Consider the following 20,323-nt stretch of genomic DNA (forward strand, 5'->3'; position numbering starts at 1 on the left):
GCAGTGGAAGGTAAAGGGCAGAATAAAACAATTGTCAAATGGTGTCAGTCACACGCGACGCCTCAACAGCTAAGGCCCTGCTTGTTTATGAAACTTCCTATCAAGGAGCTGAGATATACTTCCTAATGGAAAAATGGGTCTGGCTGTATTTTTTCCCCAGAAAACCGTCTCGGCATGATTCTGGGACATCTGGTCCTCAACCTATCCAGCCCAGGGCCGCCCGCGCCGGGCACCGCTCACCGCGCCCTGCGCCCTGCTGGAGCCGCAGCTGGCGCCTTCTGCAGCCTAGGTGGCCAGCCGCCTCAGGGGCGCAGTCTGAGCTCTGCGCAGACCGCTGGGCCCACCGAGGCCCGGATCTAAACATGCGCCCGCCTAGGCGTTGGTCGAGTCTGGTTAACCCCTCTCTGCCCCTGCCCAGGCCCGACGCAAAGTTCCCAGCGCCCCTCTTCCTCAGAGAGCTGCTAGGGCCCGAGGTGGACAGACAAGCTCTTCCGAAGGCACAGACGCCACCGGGCGGAGGAGCTCAGCCGCGCCTCCGCACGAGTGCGTGCCCCGAGGTCTGCGCCAGACGCCGCTCGCCCGCGCTTCCTCAGCCTCCCGGGCGGCGGCTCCCTCTCAGGATCGCCAGGGTCCTGGGGGGCCTTCTCTCAGGTCGCTGGGGAATCTTAGACAATGAACCAGGGCTGGGCAGCTGGTGGTCTGGGACCGAGCGCAGGGGTGGGGTGGGAGTGGCGGCTTCGCCCGCCGCCAGCCAACCCCAGCAGGGCCCCTCGCGGAGCCGCCGCTCCGCACTCCGCGCGTCTCCGCGTCCCGGGAAAGCCGCAGGAGGGCAGGTCCGCGGGTGCCGCGCCGTGGGAAGCCGCTTTGGGCGCCTAGGGCCTCTGATGCTCTTGACCCTCTGGTTCCAGGCGGGGGCTGGCTGTTCTGCAGAGCGAGTACTGGGAGATTTCATCCTACATCTGGGGGTCGCTTTGGCCTCATGCTTGTTATTTATGCCAACATCCTTTTAAATTGCTATTTTTCTCTATTTCTCCTCAAATTTTTCCGCATTTTAAAATCACTGGCATGGATTCTTTTCCTCTCCTCCAGATTATATAAACATTACGCGGGCGCGCTCGCGCGCGCGCACACACGAGTCTTCAGAAACGATCACTGCGTTGATAACACTTCCACTCTGTCTCCCCAGATCAGTGCCTCTAGCGAACCAATTTGCAAGAGGACCCGGCCCTCTCTTTTCCTGGCGAGGCTTTTGAACCTGTCGCTAAGCCAGTAACTCAGAGAGAAGGAAGTGCAGTCAGACGCGAGAGATGCAGGGCGCCTGCCCCCAGTTACATGCTCTTCAGATAATATGCAACCAAGCTCGCTGATAAAAGATTTAGTTAAGACCTCATAAACATCGCTGAAAATACATTAAGTCACTTCAGCCCGACAGCGATGATTATTTCAAAACTTAAAGAGAAGATCATAGATTGTCATTGTTTCTGTGCTCACCCATGAAACCGAACCTTCCTGAGGTGGGTGGATGGGTGGGTGAGTTGCTGCTTTTCACCCCCCACTTCTCCCTCTTCCCGCCCACTTTCAACGCCGTGGCTCTCAGCAGCAGTGATTTATTTATTTATTTAATGTATTTAAAAGGGGTATGTTGGGGTGGGGATCGGGGAGGACACGCAGGACTTCCTCACAAAAGACTGGCTCAGGTGTTGGGTGCTTCTGTATTAACTGGAAAAGACAGACTCTGGAACTTTTACAGGGCGAGAAGAGGCCACCGGCTCGAGCTTTGTATACTTTGCACTTGAAATTGTTACATTCAACAGAATATTTGGCTCATTCAGATCCGAAGTCTCCTAGCATCGTCGAATTCCCTCCTCCGCCGCCCCTCAGCTCGAAAGAAGGGGTGGGGGTAGGAAAATGTTTAGTAAATTGCACATCTTTGAATCTTCCTAAAGCAGTGGTCACAAAGCTTAAAGGTGACACAACAGTGCTCACGTAAAACCACCACACATTCCCCCCGCCCCCCCGCAGCCAACAATAAAATCATCCCCTTCAATTTGCCACGATCGTCGCGACCAGGAGCCAGGTGATTATCCTAATTAATGTCTATCTAATTAAATTACTGTCAGCAGTTAACCAATGGCAGGAGCCGTTTCATCGGCTGCACAAGCAGCAAGATCAAAAGTGAGCGAGCCTTTTCTGATTGCTGCATAGTGTCAATTGGCCAATCTCTTCTCCCAGGGAAAAAAAAAAAGTAAATCAAACCTTTGAGAAGCATTTGCTGGATGAAGTGCTTTCTGTCTAGTGAGGGGGTCTGTGGATTTCTAGTTTATGATAAATAGGACTTTAAAAACCAGGGACAGGAGGGCGAGTGTTCAGGTTCTAGAGCTATGCAGCTGGAGCACTGCCTTTCTCCTTCTATCATGCTCTCCAAGAAATTTCTCAATGTGAGCAGCAGCTACCCACATTCAGGCGGATCTGAGCTTGTCCTGCACGATCATCCCATTATCTCGACGACTGACAACCTGGAGAGAAGTTCACCTTTGAAAAAAATTACCAGGGGGATGACGAATCAGTCAGATACAGACAATTTTCCTGACTCCAAGGACTCACCAGGGGACGTCCAGAGAAGTAAACTCTCTCCTGTCTTGGAGGGGGTCTCTGAGCTTCGTCACAGTTTCGATGGCTCTGCTGCAGATCGCTACCTCCTCTCTCAGTCTAGCCAGCCACAGTCTGCGGCCACTGCTCCCAGTGCCATGTTCCCGTACCCCGGCCAGCACGGACCCGCGCACCCCGCCTTCTCCATCGGCAGCCCCAGTCGCTACATGGCCCACCACCCAGTCATCACCAACGGAGCCTACAACAGCCTCCTGTCTAACTCCTCACCGCAGGGCTACCCCGCGGCCGGCTACCCCTACCCACAGCAGTACAGCCACTCCTACCAAGGAGCTCCGTTCTACCAGTTCTCTTCCACACAGCCCGGGCTCGTGCCGGGCAAAGCGCAGGTGTACCTGTGCAACAGGCCCCTTTGGCTGAAATTTCACCGGCACCAAACGGAGATGATCATCACCAAACAGGGAAGGTAATGCTACGTTCTCGGCTGCCGCTGCTCCAGGCGCGGCCCAGGGGCAAGTTGTGACCGCGGCAGCAGCGACAATTTGGGATCGGGAGCGGAGTGGAAGGCGCTCTGGTGCTCCCTAGAGTTGGATGGATTTGGAAAGGGGGGAAGTGAGAGGTAGAACCACAGTGGTGATGTTGGGGGTGGGGTGGGGTGATCCCTCTCTAGAAAGGTGGACGGAGAGGCAGTCAGTGGCCGGAGGAAGGCGAGAGAGAGAGGGAGAGCCCGGGCCAGCCGCCGCGAGATGGGAGGGACACCCGGATGCACGACAGGTGGAAATGCGGGTCGCCAACCTCGCTCTTCGCCTGGGCAGTGATACCTGCCGACTCCCCACCCCAGCTCGACGACTTTGGCCGCACTTCCCTTCCTCCCCCACCACCCCTTGTCTAACCCAGCTAAGAGTCGCTACCGACGCCGCGAGAACAAGTTTTGCTTTGCTATCTGGCGCCGCGCTTCTTGCATTTAATCTTTAACATTTATGTTTTCCCCCCTTGTTTTCTCCCTCCTCCCTTAATTTAAATAGGCGCATGTTTCCTTTTTTAAGTTTTAACATTTCTGGTCTCGATCCCACGGCTCATTACAATATTTTTGTGGATGTGATTTTGGCGGATCCCAATCACTGGAGGTTTCAAGGAGGCAAATGGGTTCCTTGCGGCAAAGCGGACACCAATGTGCAAGGCAAGTCCTTCCAATTAACACGTTTTCCTGACACTTATTTAGGTGAGAGTGATTAATTAAAGCCTTGTGGACTGGCTCGAGCGACTTTTAAAACGATCGCCCAATGACTTGTAAAAGGAAGCGAGAGGGATAGGGGGACAGACAGACTGAGCGGTGAGAAGGGGGAGGATTATGCAAAAAGCCATTTTAATCATTCCCAGTTAATAGGAAGAAAAGGCGGCCTAAAAAGCCCTAGCTAATGGGCCTCACAGTGGAATAAGAGGTGTGTGCGTGCGTGCGGGTGTGTGTGCGTGTGTGTGTGTGTGTGTGTGTGTGTGTGTCCTGCATAGTGAGGAGTGGGGACTAGGCAGTGCCCGGGACGTATGTAAACAACGTATTTCTTTCTCTAGGAAATCGGGTCTATATGCACCCGGATTCCCCCAACACGGGGGCTCACTGGATGCGCCAAGAAATCTCTTTTGGGAAATTAAAACTTACAAACAACAAAGGAGCTTCAAACAACAATGGGCAGGTCAGTGGCTCAAGCGCTATTTCTCTCTCTCTCTCTCTCTCTCTCTCTCTCTCTCTCTCACCCGTCCTCCCACCGCCCAACATTCAGTTCACTAGTTTATATCAGCATGAAAACCTGGATAAATGTTTCTTTGGTTCATTCAAAACACCTTTAAAATTCTATTCCCACCCTCCAAAATTATATAAGTGATCTGTAAAGTTGTTCTCCTCGCTCCCTGCCCGATTCCTGACTCCACGACCTAACCAAGGACAAAATACTGGGTTGATTTCGAGAAGGAAACCCGCGGGATCTGCAGGTTGTGAAAAATCTTTGTTCCTCGCTAAAGGAGGACTAGGAGAGGGGCCCTGGCTCTCGGGCGCTCGGGCTCCGTTCTCCTCGGGTGCTAGGGCGATCCTGGCTCCCAGACGAGCGCGGGCTGCTCTGCGGCAGCGAGCGGGTCCCCCGCCGGGCCCGCCCCGCGGTCACCGAGCCCCGGGCCGGCTCCTGCCGGTCTCCGCGAGGGCTCGGGCGCAGCCGCGCGCACGCCGACCGCGTTAACACGCCGCCCGGCGCTTCTCTTTCTCCCCGCGGGACAGATGGTGGTTTTGCAGTCCTTGCACAAGTACCAGCCCCGCCTGCATGTGGTGGAAGTCAACGAGGACGGCACGGAGGACACCAGCCAGCCCGGCCGCGTGCAGACGTTCACTTTTCCCGAAACTCAGTTCATCGCGGTCACCGCCTACCAGAACACAGATGTAAGGAGTCCGGGCTGGGGGCTGGGCGCGCGGCGGGCGGCGGGCGGCACCCGCTTCCCCCGGCACCAGCGGGCGTCCCCCTGCGTCCCGGCTCTGGCAGTAACAGCAGCAACAGCTGGCTCTGCCGCGCCTTTCAGACGAAGGGACAGGGGCCTGCTGCGCACCTTCCCTGAGTATCAGGCCGGTGGAAAAACGCGTCCTGTGCGTCTTCCGTGGCGGGTCATCGAGGCCGTATTTGAGGCGCCCAGGATTCCTAGGGCCCCTTCTCTTTGGAATTTTCAATTTAGCTCTCAAACTAGAACAGATTTAAATCTGCCTTAAGAAAGAAATCCCGCTTCCCTTTAGAAACAAGCAGATACCCCCCTTGCTGCATTTCATTCCCGGCAATCTGTGGCATTATCTAATATATATATATATATATACATGTTTTCTAAAGTCTCAGAACTGATGGCTGAAATAAACACCACTTTTGGGGTGATCAAAAGAGGACACTAAGTCATATATGTTAACACTACAAAAAATTAAATTACTGTGGGCTATGGACTGAGTTTTCTAGCTCTCGAACCTCTTCAGTATTTGCAAGTTTGCAAAAACCAAAACTAATTTTAAGATGCAACTTGTATGTTTTCAAATCGTGACTCAGAAGCAACCAACTTTTAAAAATATGGTGAAACATTTAAAACAGGCAATGCTGGTGTTAATTCAAGTATCCCTTAGAGACTGTTGTCTGAGTATGTGTATTATGTGTAACAAGCATTTTTAAAATGTGCATTTGAACCAATTTAGAACACACAGGAGAGCTAATGAAATAATGCTTCAGTTTTACACATCATTAAGTTAAAGGCGTTCCTCATAACTTTCATGATAACCTTTTTTTTCTTTCTGTCTTTCCATCCACTCCCTCTACTTTTTCAGTTAGGGAAACCTTACTATTTGATGAAATCATAGGCCTAAGCCCCTATAAAAAGTGGAAGATCATATATTTTCAAACACTCAATCCCCCTTCCTGTACGGAAAGTGAGATCATAGTAATTTATTTTTATTTTTTTTTTATTTTTCTCAGATTACACAACTGAAAATAGATCACAACCCCTTTGCAAAAGGATTTCGGGATAATTATGACACGTAAGTAATTTTGTATCTTCCTTCTCAAATAGCTGTGAAATTGAGCTTTAGGTCAAAGGTGGATTGTTATGTACCAGGCTTTCAGAAGCTACAATGTGCGAAGACAAGGTTGTTTCCCGGGTTTTCCTTCTCCCTTTTGTCGGCTCCCTTTCTTTCTGGTGACCTTATGGCTTAGCACTTCAGTAGTTTTGGTCAAAGGTTTCCTCCACCTATTTTTAGCTTTCTTATGAATTACAGAGTTGTTGGCAGGCCTCTGAGGCTGACTGGCTGGCAGGGGAAGCTGCCCTGGTTCCCGGGTGCGGGAGTTGTATGTGGCGCTGCAGATGCTCAGCTCAGATTGTCTGTGTCTGAAACCTCCCGATTCTGCCTGAAAGTGCATGTGGCTCTGGCAGTTGTTACAGTCTCCTTGGCATATGTGACTCTTATTTACCCATTTCCAAGTTTTGTGTAATAGCTTTTCCTGTGCAAGTTTACTATGGACTGAATAAAAATGTGCACCCAACACAGACAAATTCATGAGCAGAGCCACTATCATAGTCATTTCAGGCACTGGGGAAGGACCTAGGTGCTGTTGCTGTGTATTATTTATAAGCTTTAAGAGAATAATATTTCCTCTTAACGTGTGTTTTAGTTAAAAGTGTTGGTTCCATCTTCTCCAAGCCTCCCTTACCTCTCTCCACTTCTTTTCTGTCAACATGCTGTGTCCTCTTGGGACAACAGTAGGTGTAAACAGTGCTTTCTGTGCTTGTCCTACCATTCTTGCTCAGAGTCCTGGTACAGTGCCTAAGAGTTCGGTTAATGTTATATAGCAAAATCTATATCTGGATTGTGGGGATCTTCACACTTTTTTCTGACCATAAAAGGGAAGGGTTCAAAAATTTCAATATCACGGCTTGCATTAAGTGCCTGGGATAGAGCTACAAAGTTGAAGATGTCTTTAACTAGAAATAGATTAAATTTATAGAGAGAGACAGTGGCTGCTTCTATACCAACATCCCCTCCTGATATTTTTATAACAAATTGAAAAGAGAGTCATTGATATTAATCCCTATAACCATCTTGTGCATCCCTCAAAATTAAGGAAGCAAACCTCACCAATGATTCCCCAGAATAAAAACTTGGCTACTCTAGTCTTCACCATCTAAATAGGTGGGCCCGGCACAGTGGAAAGTGTATGGCCCAGGAGACCAGAGATATTGGTCTCCACTAGGAGATCTTGTAGATTTTGAGCTTTTAATTCTGTTGTGAACATCTGTTCCAAAGCATTTTATTTTGCACAAATCAATTCAGTAATCCCAAGTGGGTTGGGACTTGGATGGGCATCTGAACTGTATCTTTTGCAGACGGTTTTTTTTTTCTTTTTAAAATACTGTGCTGATAAACAGAAGATATTTGCACCTTGCTGGTTAGGTTCCCTTTCTGCCTCCCTCTACCGCTGTTATTTGAAACTGGAATTACATTTCAGGAGAGAAATCTTGTGCAGTAAGCAAAATGGACCTGAGCAGCCCAGCGTAACCCTCACCTGCCCCTTCTCTGGCTGACTTCTGTTGGAAAAGCTACTTCCCTTTGGCTGTTAAATCATGTATTTTTCATTGAAAGCTTCTTTACCTATGCTAATGGGTATTTCAGCTTTTTAGGCATAAGGGAAGAGTAGAATGGGTTATAACACTCTCCCTTTCCACTGTTAGGTTGGTTATTTGGCCATAGCTAACTTCTGGAAAAACAGGGAGAGCACTAAGAATTCAGGGAACTAGAGGGTTGCTTGGCCACTCACCAGGGAATCTCCTCCCCAAAGGCTTAAGGTCTGACAAGAATTGAGGGTTCTTTCAAAACAGTCTGTTGATTAAAGATTAAAACATTTATGTGTGAGCTAAATAGAAAGAGAGGCATGTGGGTGTGTATGAGAAAACACTTCTACCAATCTTGATCCAGTCTCTGGTTCCCTCTCAATTCTAATGGGATTTTCTAGGCCCAGGGCCTAGACTTAATCTTTGATTATTTTATCTAAGGTAATTCCCAGTAACACAATTACTGTCTGGGCAATTACTGATAGGGCAAGTTATTTAACTTCCCTTTGCCTCAGTTTCTTCATCTGTAAAAGTGGAGTAACAATGGTACCTAACACCAAAGATTGTTGTGATGGTTAAATAAATCACTACCTGTATAGTCCTAGACAACAGTGCCTGGCACATGGTCAAATTGTATAAAGTTAGCTATTATTAGTGGGAAATTGCTTGAAAGAAGTTTGTAACTGCACTGTAAGAGTTTGCCCCAAAGTTTTGTGGGTCTTTTTCTTTTCTTTTCTTTCTCTCTCTCTCCTTTTAACCAATGAGGGAATCAAAAGATGGGCAGAGAAGGCCAGAGTAAGGAATGCTTTTTCTTGGTAAAAAAAAATTTTATTGATTGTGGACTTTGTTTCCAAGTAGATATTCTTGTTTGTATTAGTAGAGGTAGGGGTTGAAGGATCACACATGGGAAACAAGACAGTCAGTGCGGTGGAGGCTTCCAGCAGCCATCCTTTGCTATCAGAAGGCTGGTGAAGGCCAGTTATTATTGATTACTACCTGGACGGCCCGCAGGTGTCAAAAGTAAGGAAGTTGTCTTAAAAGGGTGGAGAACTGGGTACCTTGTTTAGAAATTTGGCTCAGAAACTCCCACCGCAGAGGGAAATCCCGCTGGGCAAATAATACTTTCGTCCCTGGGTGGCTCTGTCATACTGTCTACATATACGGGAGATGTGGGATAGGAAAACGCTGCTGTGCACCTCTCTCCGTCCTCCTATACACTTGGCGAGTGAGAACAGGGGACGAAGGAAGCCTTTTATTTATTTATTTATTTATTTATTTTGCTATCACTTTTAGTTCCCTGAGTAGAGTAATTGGTCCATTTTAATTACGATTTCGGGGAGGATGCGGGTCTGTGACCTTTTGTCTATTTCCATCCTGGATGGCGAGTTACAGATAGAAAGTGGGTAAGAAGGGGCGGTCTTTCCTTGTGTTCCCCGAAGGGACCTCTGCGCCACCCCTCGGTTCTCTCTCTCCTTCCCTCGCAGGATCTACACTGGTTGCGACATGGACCGCCTGACCCCCTCACCCAACGACTCCCCGCGCTCGCAGATCGTGCCCGGAGCTCGCTACGCCATGGCCGGCTCTTTCCTGCAGGACCAGTTCGTAAGCAACTACGCCAAGGCCCGCTTCCACCCGGGAGCGGGCGCGGGCCCCGGACCAGGCACGGACCGCAGCGTGCCGCACACCAACGGGCTGCTGTCGCCTCAGCAGGCCGAGGACCCGGGCGCGCCGTCACCGCAGCGCTGGTTTGTGACGCCGGCCAACAACCGTCTGGACTTCGCCGCTTCGGCCTATGACACAGCCACGGACTTCGCGGGAAATGCGGCTACGCTGCTGTCCTACGCGGCGGCGGGTGTGAAGGCTCTGCCCCTGCAGGCGGCCAGCTGCACGGGCCGCCCGCTCGGCTACTACGCCGACCCGTCGGGCTGGGGCGCGCGCAGCCCTCCGCAGTATTGCGGCGCCAAGTCGGGCTCGGTACTGCCCTGCTGGCCCAACAGCGCCGCCGCCGCGGCGCGCATGGCCGGCGCCAACCCCTACCTGGGCGAGGAGGCGGAGGGCCTGGCCGCAGAGCGCTCGCCGCTGCCTCCCGGCGCCGCTGAGGACGCCAAGCCCAAGGACCTGTCCGACTCCAGCTGGATCGAGACGCCCTCCTCCATCAAGTCCATCGACTCGAGCGACTCGGGGATTTACGAGCAGGCCAAGCGGAGGCGGATCTCGCCCGCCGACACGCCCGTGTCCGAGAGCTCTTCGCCGCTCAAGAGCGAGGTTCTGGCCCAACGGGACTGCGAGAAGAACTGCGCCAAGGACCTAGGCGGCTACTATGGCTTCTACTCGCACAGCTAGGCCGGCCCTGCCGGACCGGCCCCGCGCTCCGCCGCGCCCGGGACCCGCCAGCCCCTCACAGTTCTTCCCAGCTCCTCCTCCCAGACCCCACCTTGCGCACCCCCTCATTTTATTTGACCCTCGATTACCGTCTGCAGCGAATAAGTACAGGTCTCCAAGTGTGATTTTAACCTTTTTTTGCACTGCAGTTAGCGCACCGACCTTCAACTTGGCTGTAAACCGTTTGGTTTTCCTACTTACTCTCCATCTGTGAAGTTACACTCCTCACACTCCTCTTCCCCTCGTCTTTTTCTTGCCCCTTCCTCCTATTTCTTGTAAGGAAACCCTGCACCTTCAGGAGACCTGCGGCAGTCCTGTCAGGCAGCAGCGATTCCGACTCGTCAGTCTCGGCCTTCCCATTAACCATAGGTTGTTGACTCTAGAATCTGGACCCACCCAGCGCGTCCTTTCTTATCCCCGAGTGGATGGATGGATGGATGGATGGTAGGGATGTTAATACTTCAAGTGGAACAAAGCCTGTGAAATGATTGTATATAGTGTTAATTTACTGTATTGAATGGCTAGTTTTTATTCTCATCTTCAAGGCACAAAACCAGTTCATGCTTAACCTTTTCATTCTTTTCCTTTTTCTCCACCCACCTCTCCCCTTTTAATTTTTTTCTTGCGAGATAATTAACAATATTCTAAGAGGCTCTGGAAACCTGAAATACTTGATTGATAAATGATGAGTTTCTCACTTCGCAATCCGTTGCATGAAATAATTGCTCTGTGTCCTAATGCACACAAACAGCTAAGGAGAATCCGACCAAACACCTGCAAAAGATAGGTGTCTGTTCATAGGCAAGTTGATTAAGTGGCATGATGCCTGCAAAGCCAAGTTAACTGGAGTTGTATGTTTTTCCCCCCGTTCCTTCTAAACAGAATAGCTCAACATAGCAATATTATTTTGCCTTATTTGTTTTCCCCCAAAGTGCCAAATTCATTACTGGTCTGTGCAGGTGCCAAATATGCTGACAAACTGTTTCTGAATATCTTTTCAGTCCTCCCTACACCTTTATATGCTGTAAATCTTTGTAATGAATATTCCACTAATGATATAGATGACTGAATTGTTGGTAACTATAGTGTAGTCTAGTGAAGATGAATTGTGTGAGTTGTATATTTTACTGCATTTTAGTTTTAAAAATGATTTCCCCACCACCTAGAAACAGCGGAAATCTGAATTCCTTGGGAAAACACTAGCACTATTGCAAGTAAGACTGATTTCCCCTCTCTAAGTCTTGTTATATTTAAAAAGGAGCATTTCTCCCCCTGGAAATAGATAAGTAGGATTTCTAATGTTGTGTAGCAAACCTATACTTTTTGTATTTTAAAATTAATGTGAAATATGCATCATACACAATATTCAATCTAGATTCCAATCCATGGGAGGGGGGATTTTTTTTCCTAATAGGAATTCAGGGTCTAAACGTGTGTATATTTGGGCTCTTCTGTAAATCTAATGTTGTGATTTTTATATTTGTTTCGTTTTGTCTGTGAACTGAATAATTTATACAAGTACACACTCCATTGAGAAACGTTTTGTTTTTTGCTTGTTTGTATCGTCTGTGTATAACAAGTAAAATAAATCTGGTAAAACACTATGGTGTTTGAACGCAGTTTACAGTTTGAGAATAATTATTATAGGTGGTTAGTTTTAAGGGTTAAGGAAGAATGACCTGTCCCCACTCCAGTATGGGGCAGTCTGTTGAATGGAAACCATCTCCCATTTTCCCCTTAAATTTATTTTATAGCACTGCCAGTAATTCATTTTTTCCTTCTTATTTACAGTTACCTAGTTCCCTATGAGTCATTTCATTTTGTTGCACTCATTTTTTTTTTTTTCAGGAAAAATTACGCACTTCATCCTATCTGTCTGATCTCGCTGAAGTTGGAAATAATTCGAACAGGACAAAGGAGGGTCTTTAATAAGGAGTTAAGAATTTCTTTAAATTCCACAAAGTAAGGCTTGAGGCTTTGAGCAAGAGTAGGGTGTAATTTAAATGCATGTCAAATTAGGCTGCTGACCTCAGCTTTAGGCAGAAGTCAAAAATTCCGGTCTTTAAGTACGGGGCCTTAGAGGCGAGTGGCGAATCTGTAAATGCAAACACAGAATGGCCTACGTGTCTCGAGCCGTTGGTTTGGGGATTGGGGGAGGGGGTGTTGAGCGGGGTTGGCGAGGGGTGACCAACTTGTGAAAGGGCAGTTTTTAACCACTGAACTTAAAACTTGATTTGGGACGTATTTGGGGGCACTGCTCCATCCTTTCTACAGTGGCCCTGTGCCAGTCCTGCCCAGGCCAGATTCCCATCCCTGGAGAACAAATGCGGAAATGTGGATAGTCCAGCTTGGGGGGTCGCTGCGAATTAGTCAGGAGTCCGCAGAGCTCCCCGCCTTTCCCTCGTGGAAGAGCGGAGAAGCGGGTTTTGTACTTTGTCTCCAGAGAAAGGAGATAACAGGAAAGAGGTGGAAAATTGTTCAACATTCTTGCCTGGTCTTGGCCAGTGTCAGGTTACAGGACTAAATTTACCATCACCGGGAGATTGCCCTGTCTCACCTTTGCAATTTGACAGATTCAAAGAGGCTTCAAAGTTCCAACTGAAATGAAAATTAGAGGGAGTAACAAAACCAATTTGCCTTCCCTGGACAGTTTCGCCACTAGACGGCGTTCCGCGGAGTTTTGTCTGCCACCTAGGAAAGCGATGACTGATTTTCCTTTGTGTTTTTCTCCCTTCCCACACCTAAGAACTTAACAGGAGGATGAAAAGTACAAAACATGGTGCCTGGGTTGTGAGTGAAGCCGAGCAATGTATTCTTGTGATTCCCCCCCCCTGGGGCTGGGCTCCTGCGACCTCGCAGCTCTGGGCCGCCTTGGACGTGCACGTGGGGCGGGGGAGGGCGCCCGAGGCCGAGGCCGAGGCCGAGGCCAGAGCGCGTGGGGCGAGGGGGATCGGGAGCGCGGCCCGGCCCGACCCTGCGCCCTCGGGCCACAGGCGCTGCGAGCAGAGGTGTCAAGTGCGCAAGCGAAGATCTTAGAAACCAAGGATAGATTTCACAGGAACCTAGTGACTTGTACCGAACGACGCACTTTGGCTGCTATTAGGAAGTACTTAAAAAATTAGGGAGGTCGTTTCCCTTGCAGCTCTGCCACCATCTGCTGTGTGGACTGAGTCAGCGCGAGGTAAATTTGCAGCTACACCCTCCTTTCGGAGGCAGTGTGCTTTCCTGTCCCTTTCAAGCATGATCATTTCTCTTCGCTTTCAAGAAGTCCTCGGAGTCTAGTGAAGTGACACTGTGCATGTACCTGAGAAGCTGCTGCTGTTCAAGGAACTCAGAGTTTGGATTTGGGAGGGCCGGGGAGAATCAGAGTCCGTGTCCGGGTTTAGATTTCGAATTGCCTTTTTATCTCCGTGAGGGTAGGGGTCAGGGTAAGGACGCAGAGGGACGACGATTCCTCCCGGTTAACTGCAGAGTTCCTCAGTTTTTAAAAGCGCATTTTCGAAAAGGGAAGGAAAAAAAGGGGGGGGGGAAGCGTGCGGCTAGCACTCTTTTCTGTCTCATGCCATCCCGCTACTCACAATCCGCGCCATTTTAATTCGCTTCCAATCACCGGCTTGGGGCTGAATGCGGAGCTTGCAGGCGCTGCCTCAGCCCCGGGCTTAACCTTCGAGAGGACGCCGTCGGTCGGTGTACACGAAGGACGGAACCGAGCGCTCCGTGGTCCGGGGCTGCGGCCCGGGCGGCAGGCTCGCCCGGCCCTGGCTGGCGAGGCCGCAGCGTGGCCCGGGCCTAGCGCCGTCCGGGCGCGCCCGAGCGCAGGCCGGCGGGCAGGGGCGTCTGCAGGAGCTTGGCCCGGAGCGGGGCCGTTCCGCAAGCCGGGCCCGCCGCGGAGCCGGGGCCGAGGCAATCTGGCTTTGCGTTGGGCGGGCGGGCGCCTGCGCCGAGGCAATTCGGGCCGCATTTTCCAGGCCGGGAGTCCAGGTTAGGGTTCTAGACAAGAAATCCAGGCAGAGATCCAGGCAGCGGGTCTGGACCAGGAGTCCAGGCCCAAGTCAAAGCCTAGGTCCAGGCCCAGAGTCCAGCCGAGCTGGTCCGAGGCCTTAGGTCTGGCCGGGGGGCGCGGCCTTCTCGCCCTTGCCTTCCCGCAGGCAGGCACGCTGGGCAATCTACTAGGATTTAGGGCGTGAAAGCCTTTTTGGGCCTAGCAGATACTTACCGAACTGTTTGCTTCAAAATTCTGGTTATTTCTGTGTTTTTAGCAGTAACTTATCAGTGCATCACTCGAGCTCTCGAAATGCAGTGATTTAGATCTGTGGAGAACTTCCTGAACCCTCTTACCTCCTGCAGTTACATCTTCTTATAAACCTTACTGCTAAAACTCGTCCTGATCCACCTTTTTGTGATGTTAAGCATTTAAGTTTTGAGCACTGAAGGGTTCAAGGATGTTCTGCTTTTTGTTTAGGGAGCAAGCTAGGAGCAAAAGCCTCGTTGAATACCAGCCATTTATATTAACAGGAGAACTAAAAACGCTTCCTGGGCAAAATGTTTGTGGTTCATAGGTGATTTATACAATGCTCAGCCTTTCCTCAGGGGCAGCTTCTTTTTCTTGTGTATATTATTTTATCATGTAGGCATTTTAGTCATGGGGATAGGAGAAAAAAAAGAATGTATGACCTTGTGTGAAAATAAACCAGTCTAGATTTCCCCAGAGGAAACAGCAGCAATTATTATTTTTTAGATAAACTTAGGAAGTTAGAAACTTTAAATACCAGTGATACTCATTTAATTTTTTAAATATTTAATTTACTCTGGTATGTGGGCAATTGCTTAATGAATTTCAATATTTGAAAGAGAACATTTTGGGCCTAATATCAGTAGCTGAGACTTTTTTTGTAGATTTTTTAAAATTTATTTTTAGCAAGAGAGGAAGGGAGGGAGAAAAAGGGGGAGAGATACATTGATCAGTTGCCTCTGCCCAGACCCCAACTGGGGACCTACAACCCACTTGCGTGCGCTGACTGGGAATCTAACCTTGGTTCCCAGGCCGGCACTCCGACTACTGAGCCACGCCAGCAAGGGCTGGCTTAGATTTTTTAAGCACATTAAATGTACATGATTTACTGAAGTTACATTCTGAGGGCAAGGTTTACTTTTGGAAGTCAGACTTCTTTTGCTAGAAGAACAACATGCAATAAGAGTCTCTCAGGGAAGACAGGGACAAACGAGGCAAGATTTAAGGCATTGTGCTTGGTTTAATTCAGTTGCTTTGAGATTTGTGTGTCTTCCTGGGTCCTGTCTGCATCTTGTAAATTAGGCTGCAACATATTGAAAAATATATTCATTTGAAAGAAAACCCCAATGCTTTCACAATAAAGTAAACTTGATGGTGTACAAGTCGCTGGTCTCATCTGAGCTGATTATATCCACCTTGCATGCATTTTACACCCACAGTATGGTTTGCAGTGGTGTTCAAGGCATGGCGTGAAAAATTTGATTTGAATGGTTCCATTAAAGCAATAAAAAATAAAACCATGGCTTAATAGACCTAGTGATAGCTCCCCCTCTTACTATGCTAACTCTGAAATAAATATGTAATCTAGTATTAGGAACATGGCATTTAGAAGACCCTTGCTGGTAATATTTAATTTAATAAACACTAACTGCGACATTATTAATACAATGAAGCTTGTACCACAAGCTGATTCTTTCTGGTTGTTTGACCTATTACTTATCACGAGATTCCTTATAAACATATCCTGTGATTTATAACTTAAATTTCATATTAACATTATTTTGGCTTGCAACTCTTTAAAAATATCTGCATGACATGGCACTCCCTTTATATACAAAGGATTTTTACTTAGGTGTCTTGGCATACCTTTTATGAAGAGGAAGAAGGAATTTAGGAGGGGAGAGCATCCATAGGGATGTGCCTCTGATCATTTTCACCAATATAGCTATTTTGTTCCAATACTAGCAGGAAAAAAAAAAGAATATAACAACTTTAAGTTTGGGGGCAAGGGTTATACTTACTCAGTATACATATGTTTATATATAACATATATGTGTACATATACATAAAATGTTAGATATATTGTTTATATATAGTTATATTAAATTTTAAGGAATGACAAGTTAATTGAACTTTCTGGCTGAAGAATATAGCAAAATAAATACTGCTTATATTAGGTTTCATGCTTATGATAGGTTTATTTAGGTATTGGTTTAGTACAGATCTTCATGTTAGCAGGAGTATCCTGTCTCTGAAAAAGCCTTTTTATTACAATCTTATTTCAGCTTCCTAAAAATAGGAAAAAGTCAACAATATTGTTCTCAAACCACAGGTTTTTCCTAGCTCACATTTCAACTTTTCCAAGTTCTTTTATTTTGTCATTCCTTGTATGAAAGGGAAGGCATTATTCAATCCTAGGATAATTCAGAAGCAATTTTTTGGTTCTCAGTTAATTCAGTTTCATCTTAAAAGTTCAAATTTAGCAAAGCACATGTTCCCTTGTTCATGCCAAGTGTGATAAAAACTAGCGAAAAATAAAACCATCGCAAACAAGTAGAGCACTGCACTTCACTGCTTACTATACAGGCCACAACATTTCTAGGTCTGATGTCACTGCCTGCTGGGCCGCCACTTGTGGGCACAAGTAAGGCTGCCTTTGAAAGTTGATAGTTGATGGAAGGCACTACTGTTTTAGATACGTGTTTGAACTGAATACATGTTTCAGATATCCTCTTCGAATAGTGATATGCACCCGCGTGAACATTCAAACATTTGCTGCCTTCTGTCAACAAAAGGTGATTCTTTTTAGGTTCCAGGATATGTGTGTGTTCTCCTTCTGCATTAGGTGATATTTTCTTTGTATCTAAACACGCGAATTAGCAAAATCATCACTCGCCCTTGGTCAAATTACAGGCTACTTTGTGGAATTATAACTTTCTTAATAGTTTAACCGTTGTATTAATAATATTAAACTATCACATATATATTTTAAGTTTAACATTCTTGAACTTCAATGAATAAAATGTACATATGCGCCGTACAGATTCAGCTTAGGCTACCTGCAATCAACAGTGACGCTTTCTTGGTAACTTTTCATTTGTCATGTAGATTTCTATTATATTGAGTAGCTTGCTGAGTTGGGAATTTATGAAAGACCAAATAATTACTTCTAATTAAAAATGTTTCAAAGGTGGTTAGTACTTTTATAACTTGTGTTTTTTAATTAGAAATTTATAATTATGGATATAATTTTATCAAATCCTTTCACAGTTTACTTACCATTGAATGCTTTATATTTTATTCAAATAAAACCTTTTTTTCCCCTACCTGTCTTAGTTTGCTATATCTTTTAAAAACTTGACTGTGCTCTAAATAATCGTTAGAGCTCACTCACCTTTGGGATTCTTCCTCTTAATTTATGCTCACATTCTGCTTTGTTCCTGTGGAGAAAGTCAAAGAAACATACTGACTTCCTCCTCAACAAATTTGTTCTTTCCTCCTCCAACTCTGCTGTCTTCCTGACGCTCGTTTTGCCCTTGTTGACTCTCTAGCCAACAACCTTTTTTTAACGTAATCATTTCTCATGCAACTTCCCTGAACCTGAATCTTAAGAAAACCTACCCTGATTCATCAGTTTGTTTATATTAGGTCAGAATTTTTATTGCTTCCTCCAATAACAATTGTAAATGTAATGTTTTCAGGACAAATCTCAGAGGCAGTGTGTGTTTTTATTTAACCTCTCCCACCATTGCCTTTTTTTAAAAAAATTATGTTCCTTTTTCCTTCTACTTTTTTAATCACTTCATCTCTCCATATTTACTTTATTCTCTTATCTTTTTGTTGTATTTGTGGAAGAACAGCTTATTAAATATTTTATCTTTTATTGGTATTTTTGGGTTTTTTCATACCCACAATGGAGTGTGAGGCAGTCAATTTATCCCTGCTCTTTTGTACATAGGACCCATCTATCAACGCGTTCTTTGATCCTTTTCAATTCAGCTTCCTCATTTGCCCGGACATCTAAATTTTTCTTACTACATTTACCAGCGTGCTCTTAACCAAATGTAATGGCCTTATTACAGACTAATCTTTATTCTTTCAGCTACTTGAAATCACAGTTAGCCTTTTGCATATCTCCTTCACTTTTCCTTCCTTCTTCCAGCTTTTCTTCCTCTGCTTGTTTATTTCTGAAGTTTATAGCTTTCTATAGGATTGCTTTTCACAGGGTGTGTTCTCATATACTTTTCCTAAGAAAACTTGCTAGACACGTGTAATGGAGGAATGGGGTGGGAGAAGGATCTGGTATTAGTTTTCTTAATATGTTCCTTCCACTCTGCCGAACAGCCTTCCCCTACTTGACGATTTTTAATTTCTTGTAGCCTGAAACATTTTAATTGACATACTGGGTTTTTCTATTTGTCCTTTCTTGAACCATTTGATACAATTCATGTTCTCCTTGCCTTTTACTTAAGTTTAGCATGATGAAGCTTAAAATGAAGTTTTAGAAATTTAATTTTTCTCAGTTAATATTAACTTAATGCCAAAAGGAGATTACAGTATGAAGTATACATGCCAACACTATTAAGAAGGAAGGCTTTTTTTTAAAAAATGGCTATATAATTGTGCGTATTATATCTTATTAATGATATCATTTTCAGCCCTTTCTCCATATAGCTACAAAAATACCCCCACAAAAAACCAAAGTATGGAACCTAAGAGATTTGGGCCTCACCTACCATGAGAAACAGTTCTACTTGCATCACTGGTTCTTTGGGAAACTCGTTTTTCGTGAATTTAAAGTTACATAGATTTTCAATTTTTTCCTCTACAGTAATATTTCAAAATACAAATATGCACGTGTGTGTGTGTATAACACCATGATGAGATGGAGAATAAGAACATAAAATCAATAAAAGCAGGTGAGGGATTTTTGACATCCTTGGATTCTGCTGCCCTAGGTACTGCCATGTTGAGTGCTTTTTTGAGGACCTCCTCGTGGAGCCTGAAGAAGTAGCCTTTTAACAATCTTATCTATGAAAATGGTTCTATACTTTCGAGCACTAGAATCAAGGGTCTTTAAATTAATCACTTACACACAGTATAATTTCCATTTGAGTAAGAAGTTGGTGAAAATGCCCCAGGCCAAAGAAGTGTTCATGTAATGTAAATGAAAATTTGTAGTTGGTGCAATGGCTATTAAGTATGCAACATTCCTGAATGACATTTGTTTTGAAAATATATGTCTCAAAGGAGCCTGACTCCTAAGGCATAGGAGGAAACACTGGACACAAACAAGACACTTTATGTCTGATTTTCAATATCCTCATTTGTAGAATGAAATTATAATCAAATCTTTCAAGTATCTTTCAGTTTTCAAAATTTTTTGTGGACCTCTGCTTTTCTATGCAGTTTGAATTCAAATGTTCTGTTCTATGGAGGTTGCAATAGGAACCTCCATATTCAGGCCGACACAAAATATTTTCCCCATTTGGTACACTCTGATCATTTTTCTTTTACACTCAATTTTATTGAAAGTAATATTCTGGTTATGATCTAGTGAGTTTATTTCATGATTCTCTGACGGACAGTGACCCAGAGTTTGAAAAACATTGCCATAGTGGTAATGGTAATTTGACTAGCCTAGAATGTTGTTAGTTTCCTCTTCTAGCTCTACATTTTAATATTTCTTTCCTAGAATAGCTGAGTTAATCACTTATTTAATACCCTACTTGAACGTATGGCATGAAGGATGTTTGGTGTAAAGATTGAGAGTCTCTCCTTTACAATGTTCTTTCAGGTATGATTTGCAATTAAAAAAAAATTCCTACGTTCTCTTCCTTTGAGATTGCTCTATTTTACTTAAGACTAATACTATTTATTTTTTTCAGATATATCAGACATTTCTCTCTCTCATGCACATACATATACTTACTCCAAGCATATTGATTTATTGAAATAGGGATCACTTCTAGTCTTGGGGATAAACAGGCCCATACTTGCTGGTGTGGTTCTTTGCATGAACCGCCTCTTTCCCTCTTCTGACACAAAGGCACAGCTGAGTGGAGGGAAGAGAATAGCAGCAACTTCTCAGATTGTTTGTTTGTTTATAGAGGAAGTGGGGAGAGAGAGAGAGACAGGGGGAGAGAGAGGCTGTTCCACTCTCTCCTGCATTCACTCTCGAACGTGCCCTGGCCCAGGATGGAG

The 20,323-nt window shown here is 46.0% G+C and overlaps 1 protein-coding gene across 1 annotated transcript; it reads left to right on the top strand.

Annotated features, from left to right (window-relative positions):
- The first annotated feature begins 2,381 nt into the window (after nucleotides 1-2,381).
- Nucleotides 2,382-10,068, top strand: TBR1 (T-box brain transcription factor 1). Its single transcript, XM_054562360.1, has 6 exons — nucleotides 2,382-3,073; nucleotides 3,633-3,787; nucleotides 4,177-4,298; nucleotides 4,874-5,032; nucleotides 6,096-6,157; nucleotides 9,210-10,068. The coding sequence occupies exons 1-6, from the start codon at nucleotides 2,382-2,384 to the stop codon at nucleotides 10,066-10,068; spliced, it is 2,049 nt and encodes a 682-aa protein (XP_054418335.1).
- The last annotated feature ends 10,255 nt before the right edge of the window (nucleotides 10,069-20,323 follow it).

This window comes from Pteronotus mesoamericanus, unplaced genomic scaffold (assembly GCF_021234165.1).
Source record: "Pteronotus mesoamericanus isolate MK-2021 breed Mesoamerican mustached bat unplaced genomic scaffold, CSHL_Meso_final scaffold_651, whole genome shotgun sequence".
Taxonomy (NCBI): Eukaryota; Metazoa; Chordata; class Mammalia; order Chiroptera; family Mormoopidae; genus Pteronotus; species Pteronotus mesoamericanus.

Bases quoted from the DNA above. Each gene is read 5' to 3' on its own strand.
- TBR1 (XM_054562360.1), top strand. From the start codon at position 2,382: ATGCAGCTGGAGCACTGCCTTTCTCCTTCTATCATGCTCTCCAAGAAA. The intron at 3,788-4,176 runs GCAAGTCCTTCC...TTCTTTCTCTAG, and splicing joins AGCGGACACCAATGTGCAAG to GAAATCGGGTCTATATGCAC. The intron at 5,033-6,095 runs GTAAGGAGTCCG...TATTTTTCTCAG, and splicing joins CCGCCTACCAGAACACAGAT to ATTACACAACTGAAAATAGA.